This window comes from Rhinolophus sinicus, linkage group LG02 (assembly GCF_036562045.2).
Source record: "Rhinolophus sinicus isolate RSC01 linkage group LG02, ASM3656204v1, whole genome shotgun sequence".
Classification (NCBI taxonomy): domain Eukaryota; kingdom Metazoa; phylum Chordata; class Mammalia; order Chiroptera; family Rhinolophidae; genus Rhinolophus; species Rhinolophus sinicus.
This window is the reverse complement of record NC_133752.1, coordinates 24,663,935-24,682,901: the sequence shown is the minus strand read 5'-3', so window position 1 is coordinate 24,682,901 and position 18,967 is coordinate 24,663,935. Positions and strand designations below refer to the sequence as shown.

General features: G+C 39.7%; 1 protein-coding gene across 3 annotated transcripts in view; it reads left to right on the top strand.

The window, feature by feature from the left end:
• The first annotated feature begins 2,981 nt into the window (after positions 1–2,981).
• ARAP2 (ArfGAP with RhoGAP domain, ankyrin repeat and PH domain 2) overlaps positions 2,982–18,967 on the top strand; it is a 186,201-nt gene continuing 170,215 nt past the window's right edge. Inside the window, exons 1-2 of one of the 3 annotated variants that reach the window (XM_019741971.2) lie at positions 2,982–3,757; positions 15,856–16,897. In XM_019741971.2, the coding sequence (XP_019597530.2) occupies positions 16,002–16,897 (896 nt within the window). In that variant the 5' untranslated portion in view covers positions 2,982–3,757; positions 15,856–16,001. Of the gene's footprint in view, positions 3,758–4,026; positions 4,150–15,855; positions 16,898–18,967 lie in introns of those variants that run through there. The other 2 variants (XM_019741969.2, XM_019741970.2) reach the window with 2 other exon arrangements.

Sequence of the window (18,967 nt, the reverse complement as noted above, 5' to 3'; positions counted from 1 at the left end):
TAAAGTATAGACAGAAGTGAAAATAATATGCTCTGGAAAAAAACAAAACACTGATGATTCAAAACATGACTTTTATGATGGTCACTGATACCAAAGTGGCATGCTAAAATTTGAATAAAATTATTTGTAAAATATGAATGGAAGGGCAGTATGTATACATTAATATCAAATTTTACTTTTATATTTATGTAAAATGTTGAATTAAATATTATAAATACACATATTCCTATTTTATCTATAGCTGTCAAATTTTATATTTGGCAAAAATAATATTGTATTTTCCTTTAGAGAAAAATGGAGCGATTCCTTCAAATTCTGTTGTGCAAATAATTCTGAGTATTAGAGATTTGGGAAGGCTTGAGACGGAGGTGAGATTTGAACCTAGCCTTGGAGACTAATTGGAGAAAAGAGAATAGATCTAAATGTAATAAAGGACTTCTATTTTCTACATGCCTTAGATATGTAATCACATGAAATTCTCATAGGTATTATTTCCAGTTTACAGGTCAGAAAATTGAGGCACATATAACTTAATGAGTTTGCTCAAAATGCCATAACCCACACAATCAAGCTTCATTTTGAGTGCAGGCTTTTACAATTCCAGTAGCTTTCTTTCCCTCAGAGGCAATCCAGACAGGGGCAGAGGGTAGATCATGGAGAAGACTGGGTTAGAATGTTCCTTTCCTTGCAGCCTTAATTGGTATAAATTGCTCAACCTCTCTTTCTTAAGTTTCTTATCATGGGGATAATAACATCATCCCTTTAAGGCGCTGTTGAGATAATTAAATGAGCTTTTACAAGTAAAGTGCTGGGAATAGAAACTGGCTCCTAAATGCTCTGTGGGTGTTTAGCCTCCATAATGCAAGGAAAATGTTAAGTAGGAAAAGGAGGGAGAGGAGAGAAGGGAGGTTTCCACTTTCTCAAACTGTCTCTTTCAGAAGCAGTGCATTATGGGTAGGAGGCCTCAATTTTTACAAAGTTAGTATTCTTACCTAGTTTGCTCCCTGAATGCCTCAGTGTGAAGCTGCTACATAAATAATTTTTATAGCTTACAAATACAGCCCAGTTGTGTTCAATTTACTACTTAACGTCTTTAAAGTATCATTTAAACCCATATAAATAAAATTGGGAAAAAATTCCAACTCATAGAGTTGTATATATGTATGTTAGATGTTTGGCTAGAACCTGGTATGATTAATGAATAATTCATAAAAGATAGTTTTTGCCATATTTCCTCAGACAACTTTTATTTTCCTCTATACATTAAGGTTCCTAAAACCGGAATACATGTTATAACCAATGTATACATTCGATGGGGGAGCTTTGTTTTTCTTCACTTCCCAGAGTTATTATTAAATCATCAGTGTGCCTCATAGCTCTTAACTTTACTTCCCCTCAGAGAAGACTGTAAATCCAGAGGTCATGTTGTATTTGCTAACCACTGTATTCTCAAACTATCAAAAAGTAAGTGTTCAATAATATTTTTAAACAATAAATGACTGAATAATCAAGGAACTAAGACATTGTTGCAAAGAGGCACAGACCTAATTAGCTTATAAAATCTACCAGGAGAAATAACTTGAGGATGAAACAATGCTTGACATTCTGAGACATACCATAACTGAGATAAGAATTTTTATTTATTTATAACCTACCTTGTTCAGAAAGGGAGTTAGGATAGCTTACAAAGATAAAAGTAAAAGTATGTGAGAACTCTGAGATGGAAACAAAACAAAAAAACAAAAAGAATATGGACTTAAAATGAAGCCAGGAAAGAGCCACATAAATAAGATTGTACAGAAATGCAAAAAAAAAAAAAAAAGACAATTGTTGAGGTTTAGAAAATGTCAAAAACAAACAAACAAAAAATGCCACCCCCAAACACAAAAACTTTCCTGATGGCAAACTTTCCTGGGGTTTGCTATGAAGTATTTAGTTCTAAAGAAACTGATGATTTGGTGTCTCTGGAACATGCCACATTTGCTTCAGAATCTCTGGGGCAGGAGGGTGCTTTCCGCTGGGCAGGTATTTTGATGAAGAGGATGCCTCCCAAGGGCCTGGGCTCCTGGGAAGCCTCCCACTCGCTGGACTTCACCAATTATCTCATTTTCATAATAAGCTCACCACTTTCCCTAATTGCTTCACTTCTATCAACAGTACAGCGGAAAGATAAGGACATTGCATCTTTTAAGGGAGAGAATTTCAGATATAATCTGTGAAGAGATGAATATTTTTTTAAAAGTATAAGTAAAAATAAGGAGTTGGCCTTTGAACGCACTGGCAAACAAATGATTTTATGGACTCTTAGGCACTGGGGGCGCACAAGGATTTTTTTTTTTTTTTAATCTCTTTTTTTTTTTGCTGCCTTGGTATCCTCACTTTCAAAAGCGGAGTGTCAAGGTCCAACTCTAAGGGGAAATGTCCATCCGAGACCTAACAATCTCAGATGCCAGAAGGACTGGGGGCATGGTTATCCCTTCCCTCTGGGGAAAACAAACAAACAAACAAAAACACCAAAACCAAACAAAACAAAAACAAATAAAAAAAACAAGAAAAGGGGATTTAGAACATCAGTGAGGAGGCTGTATTGCTCGGGGAAAGAATTCAACTTTTAACTGAAAAATCACCGCCAGTCTTTAAAGCTGTCTGCTTAGGCAAGTTGCTTTGCTTCTCAGACTCATCAACTACAAAATTGGGATACTAACTCCTTCCTCACAGGGACGGACGACATGCTGGAGAATCCTATATAATGAATGGGCTCAGCCTAATCAGCAGGGAGCCTGGTAAATAGAGATTCCCACGGGTCCACTGAATGCAGTTTGACAAAGAAGCAGCCCGGGAAAATGAACGCCCTCGATGAATCCTAAGTTTGGGAAACGCTGAGGCAACATGGAAAGTAGTTAGTAGAGTAATACTAATAATCAGTAGTGGTGAGGTTCCGCCCATTTGACAAGCAACCCCCACCAGTGCGCACCGACAGACCATCTGGTGGGCAGGAGCCCAGGAGAGAGCACGGGCATCTCTCTCCGGGGAGGGTAATACCCTCGCCCACCTCGGCTCCCGGACGCGCCCTCGCAGCCTCTCCAGCCCCGCCGGCCTAGAGCCTCGCGCCCGAGGTGCGCCAGGTGGCGAGGGTGCCAGGCGCGGCCAAGTCGCGGCGGACTGAGTCAGCCACCTAACTATGCTGCGGAACCAGGACGGCCGGCTCCGCCGCCCCCGCAGCTGAGCCCGGGTTACCCCCGCGCGGGACGCCGGCTCCCCGCCCCCGCTGGCCGAGAGGAAGCAGCCCAGGCGGGGCGCGGGGGCACCTGGGCTGGGCGCCGGCTGCGGGCGCGGTGCTTCCGGAGCTGCGCGATCTCCGCCTACAGGTGCGGCGGCCGCGGCGCGCGGGCCCGAGTGACAGCGCCGCCCGCGTGGCCGCCGTCCGGGCTGCAGACGCGGTGCTGGCAGCGGGCGGAGTCCGGGAAGGAGGAGGCCCCGAGCCTGGACTGACGGGTGAGGACCAAGCAAACCCGGCGGGGAGAGACGCCGGCGCCCAGGCTCCCGCTTCTGCAGCCTCCCGAGCTTGGCGGCCCACGCGCAAGGCGAGTGCCCGGGGCCACGGGTGTGCTGGGCTGCGTGGACCCGGCGGGTAGAGGAGCAACGTCTTTTCGGTACTTTTTCGGGTAAATTTCCAGACCGCAAAGTGCTAGTCTCTGGTTTCAACCCCTTGGATTTCGCTCCCGCGTGTGGGCGTCTAAAAGGAAACCAGAAGCGGGTAAGTGATACAAAAAACCCACTTACTAATGAGATTTGGCCCGGGAGGGTGACAATCCGGATAGACAACTAGACGCCCCCTCTATTCCCCGCTCCCCAAAAGAAAAATAAATAAAAAGGAGCCGCCCTTGAGCGAGTTTCAGGCACCAAGTCATTTACTGGGTAGGTAATGAGTTTGCACTGATCTCGATGCTCCCCCGCATTCTGCTTGTTGTACACGTTGAGACGATAGGCCTGTAAATTAACTTTGATTACAGTCATTTGGCTTCCACCTGCCTCAACCCGGTGCAGTACTCGGGGACCTGTCAGCAGTGAGTTGACCAGATCGATCTTTCTCCTTTACTTTTGGAGACAGGTCTCTTGAGGATCTGAATGTCCATCTCATTTAGTAAAGTAAGTTCTTCCTGGCTTGTTTTCTTAAACACTTCCCTAACCTTCTTGTGTCGATCTGGAGTTACTTTGGTTTGGGGGAAGACTTCGTGAAATTATACTGTGAACTATATAACCTTTGATTATTAGAGGACAATAGAAGCTAATTTGTGTGGAATAATAACTTTTTAGGCTGTTGCAAGTTTGTATGGTGATAGCAACATTTTTTTTTTTTGCAAGGTTGTCCTTGAAGTAAGTAGGCTGCTCAGTGGAATACATCCTTTCGGTTAAATACAAAAGTGTATTGAAAAAAGAAGCTATTTTTAAAAGTACCTTTAATCGGATGTCATTGTGATTACCAATAATAGTATTGTACTTACAAGCTCGGTATTGATTTCCCCCGCACTTAAGCACTCAACACCCTAGCGAGTTTGTGGAACGTTGCCCATAAGTAATTGGAAGATGAAGTTATGATTTTTTTTTTTAATAAGCTAACTTTTAAAAGGAAAAAAGCTATAAATATCTCTAAATTCTTAGTTATGATTTTCATGCAAAAGAAGTATTAAGGGAAAATTCTCATGACAGTCCAGTGTTTAACAATATTTTAAAAAGAAAGAAAAAAAATAAAATGGGTCATGGAACTATACTAAAGCCTAAAGTGGAACTGTTTCCCTGGCTCCTTCTAAAACATGTATTTAACACATCATACATATGTAAGGTGGGTCTTAACACCAAGACTGTTTTATATACATGTGATTGGTCAGTACTCAAAGATTTATTTTAAATTAAGATACCTAGAGGGTAAGTCAAATGAATTATTAAAACTTATTAATGTGAGTATCTTTGTGTTTTTTCCTTCTTGCATAATCCTCTCAAATTTTATGTGGGTTGTCTGAAAGGAGAAGCTGGTGGTTCATTTAAAAGCAAATTCTTAATCATTTAAAATCACTACAACTTTCTAGCAGTATGAGACTCATAGTCAATTCATACTTTTCAATTTAGCTACTCTTACAGTGGTAAAATATAAGACTCAGATTATAATGAATTGCAATTTTCTTGTAAATTGTTAAACTATAACGTTTTAGAAACCTATTCAGGACTCTCGGTTATAGACCTCATGATATCCAAGAAGGTATTTCTTCTTGTGTCCTTACTTACTACCCCACCTCCCTGCAACTTTGAGAAAGTTTGTGAAAGATGCTGTAAAATGCTAAATATAAATGATGGTCATTGCTTTAACAGCCCTATTTTAACAAGCGTTTGTTTTCACTCATTTTATTGACTCATTGTGTCCAATCTTTGCATTTACTCTAAACTGAGGGATTTTAAAAATTCTCTGTAAAATGTTAATTAGGTAGAGAACTTCGTATTAATGTTGGAAATATTTCTTGGCTTTTAACCAGCAGTGATTGATGAGATGAGAGGTTATGAGATATCGTCTTAATCTTTCTGCAGTTTATCATTTTAGGTTTCTTTTAAGCATTGGCCAGAATACATATATGATATTTAAACCATTTTGCTTGCTGTTTTCGTTAACTGAACTAAGTCAGTGGTATTCTCTTCACGTGATCCTTTCTAGTTAGAAATTTGATCTGTGATTTTATTGTAGTTTTGACTCAGCATAAACTTACTTCCTTACCAATGCTATGGAGGAAACAGAAGAGTCCTGATCTGGGTTGAAGTGGTCTTTTTGAGCAGCTTCAGGGGTAAAAACTATTAGTGAAGAAATGGGGAGAATCTTTTTATTTTATTTTATACCGTTTGTGTACAAAGGTGCGTGGGCAGGTGAGAAATACTTTGGGAAGGGCTAATAAGAGTGATTCTGTCCTAATAGTTCCCACAAAAATAGGATGCAAAATGAACTCAGTTACATTACATAGCTTTAGAAAGAGTAGAGAATGGTTTAATCCATTTGGAGTTGGAGAGATGATCAGGACAGAGCAGAAGAGAGGTGTGGTCTCCTTGCTGATTATCAGGTGACTTGAGCCCCTGGGGGGTGGGGGTGGTGATGGTGAAAGTGGTTGCCAAAACTCTTTCACAGTACCTTGATGAAGTTCAGAATTCTTACCCTCCTGTTCAAGGCCCTCCATAGCCAATCCCAGCTTCCTTTGCTGGCATCACCTTTCACTGAACCCTCAGGCTCCCATAGCTCCTCTCCTCACTATTGTCTGAAGACATCTTCTTCCTCTATGCTCTCTTTATGACATCCCTGCCACTTCAGATGCTGCTGTCTTCGTCTACTACATTTCTTCCTGTACATCTTGAGACATCCCTCCATAGCTCCTTCACTGAGCAGTCCATCCTCAAGGCTCAAATTGCTGCATATTTCACTTATATTTATGGAGCTGTTTTGAGATTTCAAGAGTTCCTTGGCACTCATGAAAGGTGATGCTACTGCTTCTTTGTGTACTTAAAAATAAAACAGTACTTAAAATGTAAACCACGTTAAAGTCAAGGTCACAAAGTTTGATTTTTTCTTCTTATTATTTAAGTGCTTTGTCAGAGTCTTCCAATTTTGGTATTCCTTCTTTTCTGGCGCTTACTGCATTGTAAAGTACTGACTCTTCATGTGCATGCTATTTTCTTTTGTTTATAGTCAAGCCTAATCTACCCCTTTGGATTTTAAACTCTTTGTGAGAAGACATTGCATCTTCACTTGCTTTGCAGCACTTAACACTGTTTTCAAATGAGATAATAGGTGCTGTTATCTTAAACTGCAAATATTTCCTGCTATTATCTTGGAGAGAGTAAATTGTGTCCCTTAAATATTTGTTGAACGAAGAGATGTAAATGAGTCAATAAGCTGGGAGACATTTGCTGAGATACCCCTTTTCCTAAGAAAAAGAGACTTTGACAATTACAGAACCACTAGGAATAAGCCCTCAAATTCAGTTGGAAAAGAGGTCAGAGTGCTATTTATAAATGCAAAGAGAGGAAACGGTTCGCAGTAGGCTATTTTGAAACATCTGGTTGTTAGTCTAAAAATTCAGCTCAAATTCAGAGAAATGGTGGGGTACACATTTGTACTAAACTAAAAAAAATTAAATATAAGGTATATATAAGAAAGTGCACATATCATAACTATACATTTTTAAATCTTTTTGTTGAAGTATAATATGCTAGTTTTGATCTGAGTAAATTAGACATTAAAGTTATGTTCAGTGCAGCATGAAATGGAACAGAATCCTGAAGAATATGTGTCTGTGTTCATATCAAGAGTTCTTAGGGGTCTGATTCTCCTTTCTTCAGGTAGATGTGGCTAGACTCTAGAGAGAGGTAGGAGGGGGCTGGCACTGGGCAGAAGGAGCTGTCCAGGTGTCCGTGCAGGGGGGTGTCCTCCACAGTGATGCAGGCTGCCACTTACTCCTTTTCGTTACCCACACTTTGGCTCTTGTAGGGACTCGGGAAAATGAAATCTTTCTCTGGTTGCCCAGTACTTATGGCTCTACTTTAAAGACCTCTGAATTAGAATCGAAAAGAAGCCTCAAACATTAACCAATTAACTTAAAATCTAGGTGGGCAGCTTGAAAGAGAAAAGACTAACTGAAGCTGAGGAGATTATCAGCCACTTAACTATTGCGATACTATCCAAAACACCTAAACCTATGTACTACATAGGCTAGTAACTTCTCATAATAAGTAAAGGGATTATCACTTCTGGCCTTACATCAGATGTGGAGATGGATATTAAGTTGTACATTTTTGACCGAGTTGTATATTTCAGATTGCAGAGTAAATATAATAATCACATCATAGAGCAATCCTTTCTCCTTGATCCAAGCCACAGATCCTTTTGCCCACAGCCTGGCTATTTCAAACCTCAGTTATTCTCCACTTAGCAGACAACTAACTCACTGCTTATTGCTTGCCAAGGACTGTTCTAAGATCTTTATGCATATTTACTCATTTCATCTTTAAAACAGTCCTGTGTATTGCGATCACTGCTTACACATGCCAACATTGAGGCTCAGAAAAATAAAGGATCTTTCCTGAGGTCATGTAGCTAGCACACAGCAGAGCTGGGATCACCGATAATCACTGTGCTCTGTGTCCCGAGTCTAAAGTCTTTAGGTAATATCATCATTCTCACTGACCACATCTACAGAGGGTGCCAAAAAAATGGAGCCACATTTTAAGAGAGGAAAACTGTATTAAAATTGTAATACTCAATATATACCGATAACAAAGGATGAATACAAGTCACGTTTGACTTCTGCAATTGCAAGAGGTGCTCAACGTGGTTACCATCAGCGTCCAGACACTTCTGATTATGGTGCAGTGCTTAAGCAACGTTGACCAACGTTGACAACATGTTTTCTGGCACCCTCGGTATATTTTACTAACTTAATAAACTATGTTTACTGCAGTATTAAATGTTTTGTCGGTTTCTTAGAATAATAATTTACAGTGCTAATTTAAAAGAATGTAATTGTACTAGGCAGGCGGAATACCAGTCAAACCAAGTTCAATAATCTAGTACAAATATGACCAAGTGCAATATTGTATACAACAGATGAGTGAATATTAATAGCCAACATGCATTGTACATTTATAATTCATGTCAGGTACTGTTATGTATACCTTATATATTTTACTTGTTTAATCCTAACATAAATCCTATCATATTTGAGGTACATTATCCTCATTTTACAGAGGAGAAAACTAAGCTTCAGGGAAGTTAAGTAATGTAATCAAGGTACAAGGTCAACAAATGGGGAAGGCCGGATTGGAATCCAGGCAGCCGACTCCAGAGCACTGTGCTCCCAACACCACTGCTGGGGAGAATTCATGAGGAATTAAGGAGGGATGGAATAGGTGGGGAGGGTTCATGGGTGTTGTGGTACATACTTGGAAGACTCGACTTGGCCCCCAAAGGAGAGAAAAGTGTCAAGGTATATATAGGGATTTCAGTTTGAATAAAAGTTGAGAAGCTAGCCCAAATCTTCTAGTCCATCTCCATACGTCCTTCTTATTGTGGTTTAAAAAATATACACAGACAAACATAGCATTTAATTCTCCATCTTAGCTATTTATAAGTGTACAGTTCAGTAGAGTTTAGTATATGTTTACATTGTTGTGAAGCAGATCTCCAGAACTTTTTCATCTTGCAGACCTAAACTCTGTATCCATTCATCAACTGCACCTCTGCCCCCAGCCCCTGGTAACCACCATTCTACTTTCCAATTTTATGAATTTGACAACTTTATATACCTCATATAAATGGAGTCATACAGTATTTGTTTTTTAGGCTGGTTTAGTTATGTCCTGAAGGTTCATCCATCTCGGTAGTGTACTGCAGAGTTTCCTTCCTTTTTAAGGCTGCTTCAGTTGTGTGTGTATGGTGAGGCACTTTTTGTTTATCTATTCATATGTCCATGTACACTTGGGTTGCTTCCCTCCCTATCTCCTTTTGTATCACATGTAAAGTTGAACCTTTAAGACCATGGTTAAGTACATTTTGGAACAATACTTCTGTTCTAGTCAAGCAGTTTTATTTTTTCATCCCATCACCACTGACTGCTCTGGTGAGCAGGGAATGCTTTGGTCACGTTCGATGATTTCATTTTGGCTTCATACTGCTGAATGTACTATATCCGTTGTCCTACATAGTGCATTAGCTACCTTTCTGCAATGAAAGATGCAAAATAAGTTTTAATAAACTAAACTCTATATTACAGTGTTTTTTTTTGTACAGTTGTTTCAAGGATGTTCTCCCTTAATTTGTGATTGCTCTTAAATCTCAAGCAATTAAATGTAAATGAATGTAGGCTTCCATATTTAACCACTTACATGGACACATATGTCCACAATCAAATTGAAAAGGTGTATAAAACTTGGGCTTACAAGGCATGATGTATTTAAGCAGCATTTCTCTAGTGAGTGTAAGTCCATAACTAGACAGTCAAGGGAGAGAGAAAATATAGAGTCCTTTACACACCTCTGCTGTTAAATAAATTGTATGTTAGGCAGCACAGTTAATTGCACAGGTGGTAGAATCCAACTCTTAGAATTCTGGCTCCACTGGTTATCTGCTGTGTGGCTTTGGGCGTGAAACTTTCCTCCCAAGGCAGCTGTGAGGATTACATGAGATCCCTACACAGGTGGTTTGTTAACACTCCATACATGTTGGCTATTACTATTATTAGCAATATAAGACTGAGGGATAATGAAGGAGGATGGCTGTGTTTTGATGGATGGAAAGGAGTAGTGGTCAAGATAGAGAAGATGGCAGTGAAAGTCAGAGTCTGTGGATGACCACAGTTAAGAGTGATGACCTGACTGAGGAAACTGGGCTTCCTGTAAGGGGTTTAATGGGGGTGGTGTTGTCCGAAGCTAATTAATGTAGGTGAGTGAATGGTAAAGGAGAGGGATGCTAAATGACCAATTTTACAGTGTTCTGGGGGCCTAGCACTCAGGCCAGAACAGAAAGTTAGGATCATTGACCTTTGACCTTTTGCAATCAGCTCTACTATGGGATGGAGTAATTTGACAAGTGTATTTTTTCAAAACCACTTCCTCTTCTGCTTGGTTATGGGGAACAAAGTAGAACGTGTTGTCTTTATGAATACTTAGAGTTAATATCTTGGTATATTAATGAGTTTGCTTGATATGCAAATACCATGATACCCATTTCTTGTGACTGTATTCTGTAGTGAAGCAAAGGTGGGATTCCATTAAGCTCTGTAGCTTGAACTAACTGGTTCAGCAGGTTATCCATATGGAGCCCTCTAATTTTTTAAGGGCTTAGCTCTTTTTCCACAAGAAGTTTACAACTTAAAGGCAGGGGCATTTCTGTTAGTCTATTTTGCCAGGCACTTTGTGGGAGTGGTTCATTGTAGAGACCTGAAGTAGTAAAAATTGTGCCCGTAGGATGTCATAAATCACCTTTCCTATCTACTGGTGCTACTCGATCATTATGATCAGCAAAAGCATTTTCTCACACATTTCTGGATTTCCCCCTCGGAGATGGTGTTTTCTGAGGTTCCTTTCAGTCCTGTGTTCCTGTGATGGTTAAATTTACCATTTTGACACATTTGCAGTTTCTAAATGCTCTGAGGCTATGTTTTTGATTTTAAAATGGTGTGTTTTTTAAAAATCAAATGGATTAAATTTGTGACTGAATTTGATTGTCCTGTGCCAATTTTTCCTTCCTGTAAGATACTGGAGTAAAGCATAGTGATTTCAGAAGTTTTCAGCACTGGAGAATTGATGACCTTAGAAGTTTTAATGAAGTGACCCATGGTTTTCAGTTATTTTGTTTCCTTCTAGTTCAACTATGGGAAACTCCACTGGTAATGAGTTGGGAATGGGGGTGGGGAGGGGATCGCTGGGGTGGTTTTCCTTACTTGAGGCATTAGCGGAGGAAACCTGTCCCAACCCGAGTTTTTAAATAAAAAGTCCATAGGTGGTTTGTAATGTTTCCAGCTGCCCTCCTAGCAATGCCTAACCCCTGATTTGATCTCTTTTCATGGTTACATGGATTGGAGAAATCTGTACTTGAATCCTGTCTCTACATCTTATAAGTGTGGTGACCTAGATAGAGAAAATTTTAAAAGTATACTTTCCACTTTTCATGTTAAGTCATCTCAGAGTGGGAAGAAGTCGTTCAGCAAACATTTGTTGAGCACATGCTACGTGCCTGGCAGTGTTCAAACTCAAGGGCTAGAGTGTTGGACAGTAGACAGGATCCCTGCCCTCTTGGAACCAATGGTAACAAATGCCATGAAGATAGATAAAACACAGGTAAGGAGTAGTGAGGTACAAGGTATGCTTACATGCATAGGAGGATTAGGGAAGGCCTCCCCAAAAGGGCACATTTGAGCAGAGACCTAAAGTGATGGAGTGAGCCACGAGTCACGGGTATATGTTGAGGAAGCAGATTTGAAAGAGATGGAACGGTGAGAAGGTCATGAGGTGGGAATGGGACTGAGGCCAACTTGGTGGCAATTGAGTGATGGAGAGGGAAAGTCAGGAAGATGAAGTTGGGAAGTTGCAGGAAGTGGTTTGCTATGACTTCTATTATGAAATGAATCATCTGGCTGTTGTATTGAGAATATGTGGCGGGTAGGAGGCCAGGACAGAATCAGAGCTTTCAGCCGGGAGGCTATTGTTATGATCTAAGATAGACAAGATAATAGCTTGAACTAGGATATGACCAGGACAGGTGGTCAGAAATAGTTGGTTCAGGATGTAGTTTCAAGGCCATGCTCAGGAAGATGGTAAGATAATGTTTATTAAGTGGTATCACAAGCCAGGCATAGCCAGGCATGTAGCAGACACTCCTAAATGTTCCTTCCCTTTTCCTTAACTTTTCTCTTGGAAATGAGTCAGGATGGGATAGGCAAATGCACAACCACATATGTCATGCCATCTATTTGTACATTCTCTAAACATGTACTACATAGATGTCATATACTATGAACAGATCATTTATAAACAAATCAGAATTTATTGGGCAGTTTATATGGTCATCTTCTTGGCAGAGTTATTAGTTTATTATGGGATAATAAAAATAATTATAATGGCGAACAGTTATTTAACGTTTGTCGTGTGTAGTTGGTGTTCTAAATCCTTTACAGCAGCCCTATGAAGTAGGTACTATTATTACTCCTACGTTGCTGATGAATCTGAGGTACCGAGTGGTTAAATACTTGTCCAGGCTCACAAAACCATAGGTGCCATTATTACTCCCATTTTCCTGATGAGGAAACTGAGGCACAGAGAGGTTAAGTACTAGTCAAGCGCACAAAACTAATAAATGGAGGAACTGGGACTAGACCCAGGTTGTCCAGCCCCCAGAGTTTGGCTTTTTCACTGTACTGTCCCACTTCTGTGGGTTACTGAATGAATAGAATAGGACAGAATTTAATGCTCTGAGAAGTAAATGCTATAGGGATATAAAGAAGACAGTTTATTTCTTGTTCAGTAGACTTTGTGAAGAAAATACATTTAAGTTAGACTTCAAAGAATGTGGAAAGAGTGACTGTAGTGATGAAAAGAAATAATATTGGAAGTGAATGTTTACTAAGCACTTACCATATACTAAAGTACTATTTCAACACTCACGGTAGATTATGTCTTTTAATCCTCACCAGAGCTGAGGTACCGTTGAGTATTTCCATTGTATGGTTAAGGAAACGGACATACAGACATGTGCCTATGTTTACCCTGCTAGAAAGTGGAGGAGGTGGGATTTGAGTCTGACTCTAGACTTGTGGGCAACGTGTTGGGTAGGAGGGACTCTCCATTCTAGGGGAGGAGCATGATGGAGTTAGGCCCAGGGAAGATGGTACAAAGCGCACTGGAGCGTGAGCAATTTACAACTGTAGTTACCAAAATTCGTTGCACATCCCAGTCATCTTTGAAATGGGTTACAAATACAGAGACCTGGGCCTGTTACAGCACTTGTTACTGTACAGCAGATCTGCAGACCTAGAGCACGTCATGTGCACCCTTTTGCCCAAGTGGAGGTCAGACTGGGCAGGGCTTCGATTTCATATTGAGAAGTTTGAATATAATAGACGTAGAGTTAGGTGCGTCCATCACTTTGCCTCTGATGATGTGCATATGGGCTAGAAGCCTCTAAAGAAGTGGATCTGTGCACACCCTTGGGTGGTAAGACAGTTAAAGTCAGGCGATTGGAAGATGGAGCTGATATTAAAGTACAGAGAGTATTGTAGGGCCTGTAGGAGGGAGCCTCTTCTGGGTCACGAAAAGGAATCAGGTTCACTAGCCATATTCAGCATGTTGACTGACAGCAGTGGTTTTGGGTTCAACGTGGTGTTTCCATCCCTGAGCCAGCACGCAGGAGGTGTATGTGTACACTCCAAGGGCAGGAAAGAGCTTTGTGTATTTCTGTAAACACACGTGCACACCAAAAAACTAACACAATGGGCTTCTCAACCCCTTCAACCATCCCTATGAACTTCCCTCTCAGAAACATTGTCCTAAGCACTTGGCAAATTTCAAGGATCCTAGTTCTATATTAAGAAAGGAGTGATTCTGTTTAAGGTCAGTGGGAAGCCTTCACAGAGAAGGTCATACATGTCCTCCTTTTAAATAGTGCTTAGGACTTTGCAAAATGTGTAGATTTGCAAGCAGTACAGTGTACACAAAAGGTATGAAATGGTTTGTTGCCTTGGGAACAATAGTTAACAAAGAGCTAAAGTGAGTGAAGGATGCTGGTAGACAGTTTGGCAGGGATTAAACTTGAGCCTGGAGTTAGTACGTACTAGGAACACTTACTTACCTTGCAGGAAATATACATGAGGTATGATGTCTGGCACATAATTGCTGTTTACATCAGTAGTAGCTGCTCTTATTATTGTTAGACCAAGACCAGACTGTGTTTATGGCACCATAAGGAGCTTAGACCCTGGAGGATGTGGCATGACATGGCAAATTTGGATTTTCAGTAATTCACCAACACATGGAAACTGGACTGAGGGATTTGTTCAGAGTATTGCAGTAATCCAGGCAAGAGATATAATGTAGGTCTGAACTGGGGTGAGGTGCAGTGGGTCTGGAGGAGTGTGTTAGTCATTTTGGGCTGCTGCAACAAAATACCACAGAGCCCCTGGCTTAAGAAACCAGACATTTATTTTCTCACAGTTCAGGAGGACAGAAAGTCCAAGGTGCCAATCAATTTGGAATAATTATTTCCATTTTGTGATGGGCCAAAAAATTAGCTAATGTGTTTATTTACAAAATAATTCTAAAGAACTAGAATGGTATATCTGAGACTTAGGTTTGTATGTAGTATTGAGGTTTAACTTTATACTTTTTTTTTTTTCCTGGCATTTCGTCATGATAGAGGGATACCTTATTGACAAAGGCATTTCCTGCCTTTCATCTTGGTTCTGTATTTTTATTTCTCTGCTCCTGCAGTGCTACCTGAATATGATATGTGCTTTCCCTCTTATCCTATATCTGTTTGTCAATATTTGCTGATATTTTAAATAGTTGAAGCTATAGTTTCTGGATCATTGGTGTGTAAGACATGGCAGCTTGTGAGAGGTGCCTTTTGAAGAGCTATTTTGAGAGGTAATATCCAGAAATACTGCATCAACGCTTATTCAGATAAATTTACCTTGTTTGGGTGTGTCTCATTTTATTCAGTACGTGGATGTGAGGCGTAATGTGTATTTTTTTTATTTTTATTGAAACATAAGATACAGAAAATTGCACATATCATACATTTTCACAGATTGAACACAGCCATAAAAACAGTACCTTGATAAATCGACTTTTAAGGGAAATGTGACCTTTAAACTTTTACTTTCATATTAACTTATTTCCTGTTATTTAATGTATTTGAGAATTAACAACAACCAAGCCTTTTGAGGGACTGTCTGAGCCTATTCTACAAAACAGGCTAATTCCTATATAAGCTAGTTCTTTTTGGAACTAGTCTTACCACCTTACTGGTTCATTCATTAATGAGTTGAATAACATTTTTGACACATGTTTATTTTATATCTGTGTGAGAGTCATATTTTACCTTTCTGGAAATCATTTGATACTACCATAGCATTTCTGTCCAGTACCTTCATACTCAGGAATTGACTTTCTAGGGCATGCCAAGTAATGCATAAAGATTCCAAACTGAGTGAGCTAAAGTAGTTATCTTTATTTCTATTGTGTTTCTTCAGAGAGAGTTTATAATGTAAAACTAGGTTTTAATAACTAAAATGTCCTAATAAATTAATTTTCCTTTTTTTTTTTTCCCAGGCTGAAGCACATATAGCATTCACTATGGAGAAAATAATATTTTGAGACATTTTTCTGTTGCAAGTGAGAGAGGAAAAACCAATACAGAAGCGTATCCTCCCGTGTGTGTATCTCATTGTACTCAGCTTAGTAATGAAGCCACCATTATGTCCTCAGTCAGTGAAGTAAATGTTGACATCAGAGATTTCCTAATGAGCATTAATTTGGAACAGTATCTCTTACACTTTCGTGAGTTTGGTTTTAATACTGTGAAGGACTGTGCAACAATAAATGACAGCGTCCTACACAAAATTGGAATATCACCTACAGGACACCGGAGGAGGATAATTAAACAGTTACAGAAAGTCTTGTCAAAATTGCAAGATATCCCAATATATGCAAATATTCATAAAGCAAAGAAGAATGCTGAGACTTCAAAGGATCACCATGCTCCATCTTCTGATCAGGATACCTGCATAGAACTTTCGAATTCATGTCGTGTTCAGACTCCCAGCCCAGTGCAGTTGGAGACTGTTACCAAAAATCTTGATCAAAATGACGTTAATGTGGAAAATAGCCAGTCTCTTAAGTCAGATGATAAGCTATCTCTTCCCGAACATAACTTTCCCATTCCAGAAGAAAATCCACACCTGAATTTACCAAGTTCTCTCCTTGGTAGAGAAAATATTAAAATAGAATCTTTGATTACAAAGAAGACTGTGGGTTGTACAATTGAAGAACAAACAGAAAAAGTTGATTTGATCTCAGAAAATGTGAGCAAGCTTCCTAATGCAGACCCTGTATGCCTTTCTTCTCTTGGAGGTTCAGTATCAGAAGCAAATTCCGGAAATGGAACTAATGGTTTATTAGAAAGATCACCACCATCCCCATTCTTTAAATTTCAAGGAGAAATGGTTGTAAATGATTTGTATGTTCCATCATCACCATTTTTAACACCTATGAGAAGTCGTAGCAAGTTGGTTTCAAGGCCATCTCGATCTTTTCTGCTAAGACATCGGCCTGTACCAGAGATTCCAGGATCAACAAAAGGAATTACAGGGAGGTAAGAACTTTTATGATAAGCTGTAAGTACTCAATTTGGGGGAATTTAGTTATTTTTAATGATTGTATTTCAATGTTTCTTTCTAAATTCGACTTCTCTTAAATTACCTATTCAACCAATCTTTTCTTTCTTCTCTTAAAACATTTTTTGTTATGCCACTTCTCTTTTACACGTTTTCCCAGAGTCTGTTTCCAAAGTAAAGCTGCCTGGCGCTCTTTAGCTTTCTCTCATTTAATTGGGGGGGGGGGAGCATCCCTTCCCTTAATTCTGTGTGGATAATCCTTCCCATACCTCCCCTCCACACCTGGTATTACATTCTTCCATAAGTACAGTTCTCATATTTGAATAGCTGACTCTGTCTCCCCACTAAATTATTTGTTCTTTGGCGGGGGCCATGTTTCCAGCGTTTGCACCTCCACTGCCTGGCACAATGCTTGGCATGAATTAATAATTCAAGACACATCTAGCGAGTACCTAGTTGGTACTGGTTACTGTGCTAGGTGTGAAAGGTAGTATATATTAAAACAAAATTCAACTGAGTAAATCTGAACATGTATTTGATTTATTCGATGATTCATGAATTGGGCAGCATTCCATTTAGCAAATAGAAAGGAGCTCCAAGATGTTGCACAAAATGGAAGACTTTTATAGGCAGATGGAGGTGGGACAAGGAAAATATTCTAGCAAAGAATGGATTGTTTCAGGCAAGGTCACTTTCCTTGGGCAGGGAAGGCATGGGTCTCTCCTGCAGATTACCTTACTAGTGTTGACCAGATAACTCGACATTGACTGCTTAAAGGTTGAAATTGCAGTTGGGTTAAGTATTAAGTCTTGATTTGGTGATGTGGTGCTTAGCACTGGTGACTCCATTTTAGGCCTATTGTTTCTTTTATTTCTTTCTTTAAAAAACAAAACAAAACAAAACAAACAAAAAAAACAGTAGCAAAGAATAAAGGGGCTTGAAGTGTGGTGTAGAAGATAGATGTGAAAAGATGGTAACAATAGAGTGTGAAACCAGGTCCATAAGAGACAGCGACTCTAAAGAGGGGCTCTCACAGTGTGTCAGGTCATTGGTGGGCTGAGGTAACTGTAGAGTCTGAGAGGAGCAGACTTACAGTAGAGAGAGCTTTTATCTGTGTCTCGAAGTTACACCTAAAATAATTGTGGTTTTTCTCTAGGGTCGTGGTGGTGTATTTCTTTTTTCACTAAAAGCTAACACTTGTCTCTGCCCAGAGTCATGAGGCTGTTCAAGTTTGACTGTTACTGCCGAGGCACTAAAAGCTACTACAGATTTCTTACACTGGTAGAGGCTGGCATTTCTGCCAGATGCTCCTTCCCCCCTGGATCTACTTTATTCCTGATACTGGTTCTCTTGCTATTAGGCACCTTTGGTAATTACAGTGCTAGATCTTGGTTATATTTGCAAGAAAAGACATGGCAACTACAAGACTTAATTTAAGTACCTCTAATTAGAGCATCTACTCTTTGAGGACAGAGGCCCTGATCTATTGGTCTAGCTTGGCATCCCTGGTGCCACTAGTAGTTTCTAGTATTTACTGGGAAATTAGTAGTAATAATGTCATTTAGTAAGCACGTAGGTGCTAGTTTGGTTTATAATTTTCCATGAGTTATCTAATTGTCACAATAGCCCTGTGAAGTAGATAATATTCATCCATTTTCTTATGAGGTAATTCAGGTAACTGAGCCTTAGATTAATTTTCCCAAGATCCCATGGATAGTGAACTGGGATTTCATTCCAGTAAATGTAACTCCAGAACCCACTTCTAAACCAGTCATTTAGTAAATATTCTTTAAAATGTTGTTTGCATGTAGAGACATATCTCGGAGATATTGAGGGTTCTGTTCCAGACCACCCCAATAAAGTGAGTCAAATTCTTTTGTTGGTGGAGGGTCTTGCCTTCAATTTTTTTAAAAAAGAACATCTGTGAAGCACAGTAAAGCTAAGTGCAGTAAAATGAGATATGCCTGCATAAGAACTTGAATATTTCTTAGGAATGTAGAAGAGCCTTGATTTTTGTATGCCATGTTAGCTTTAAAACATTTTACTAA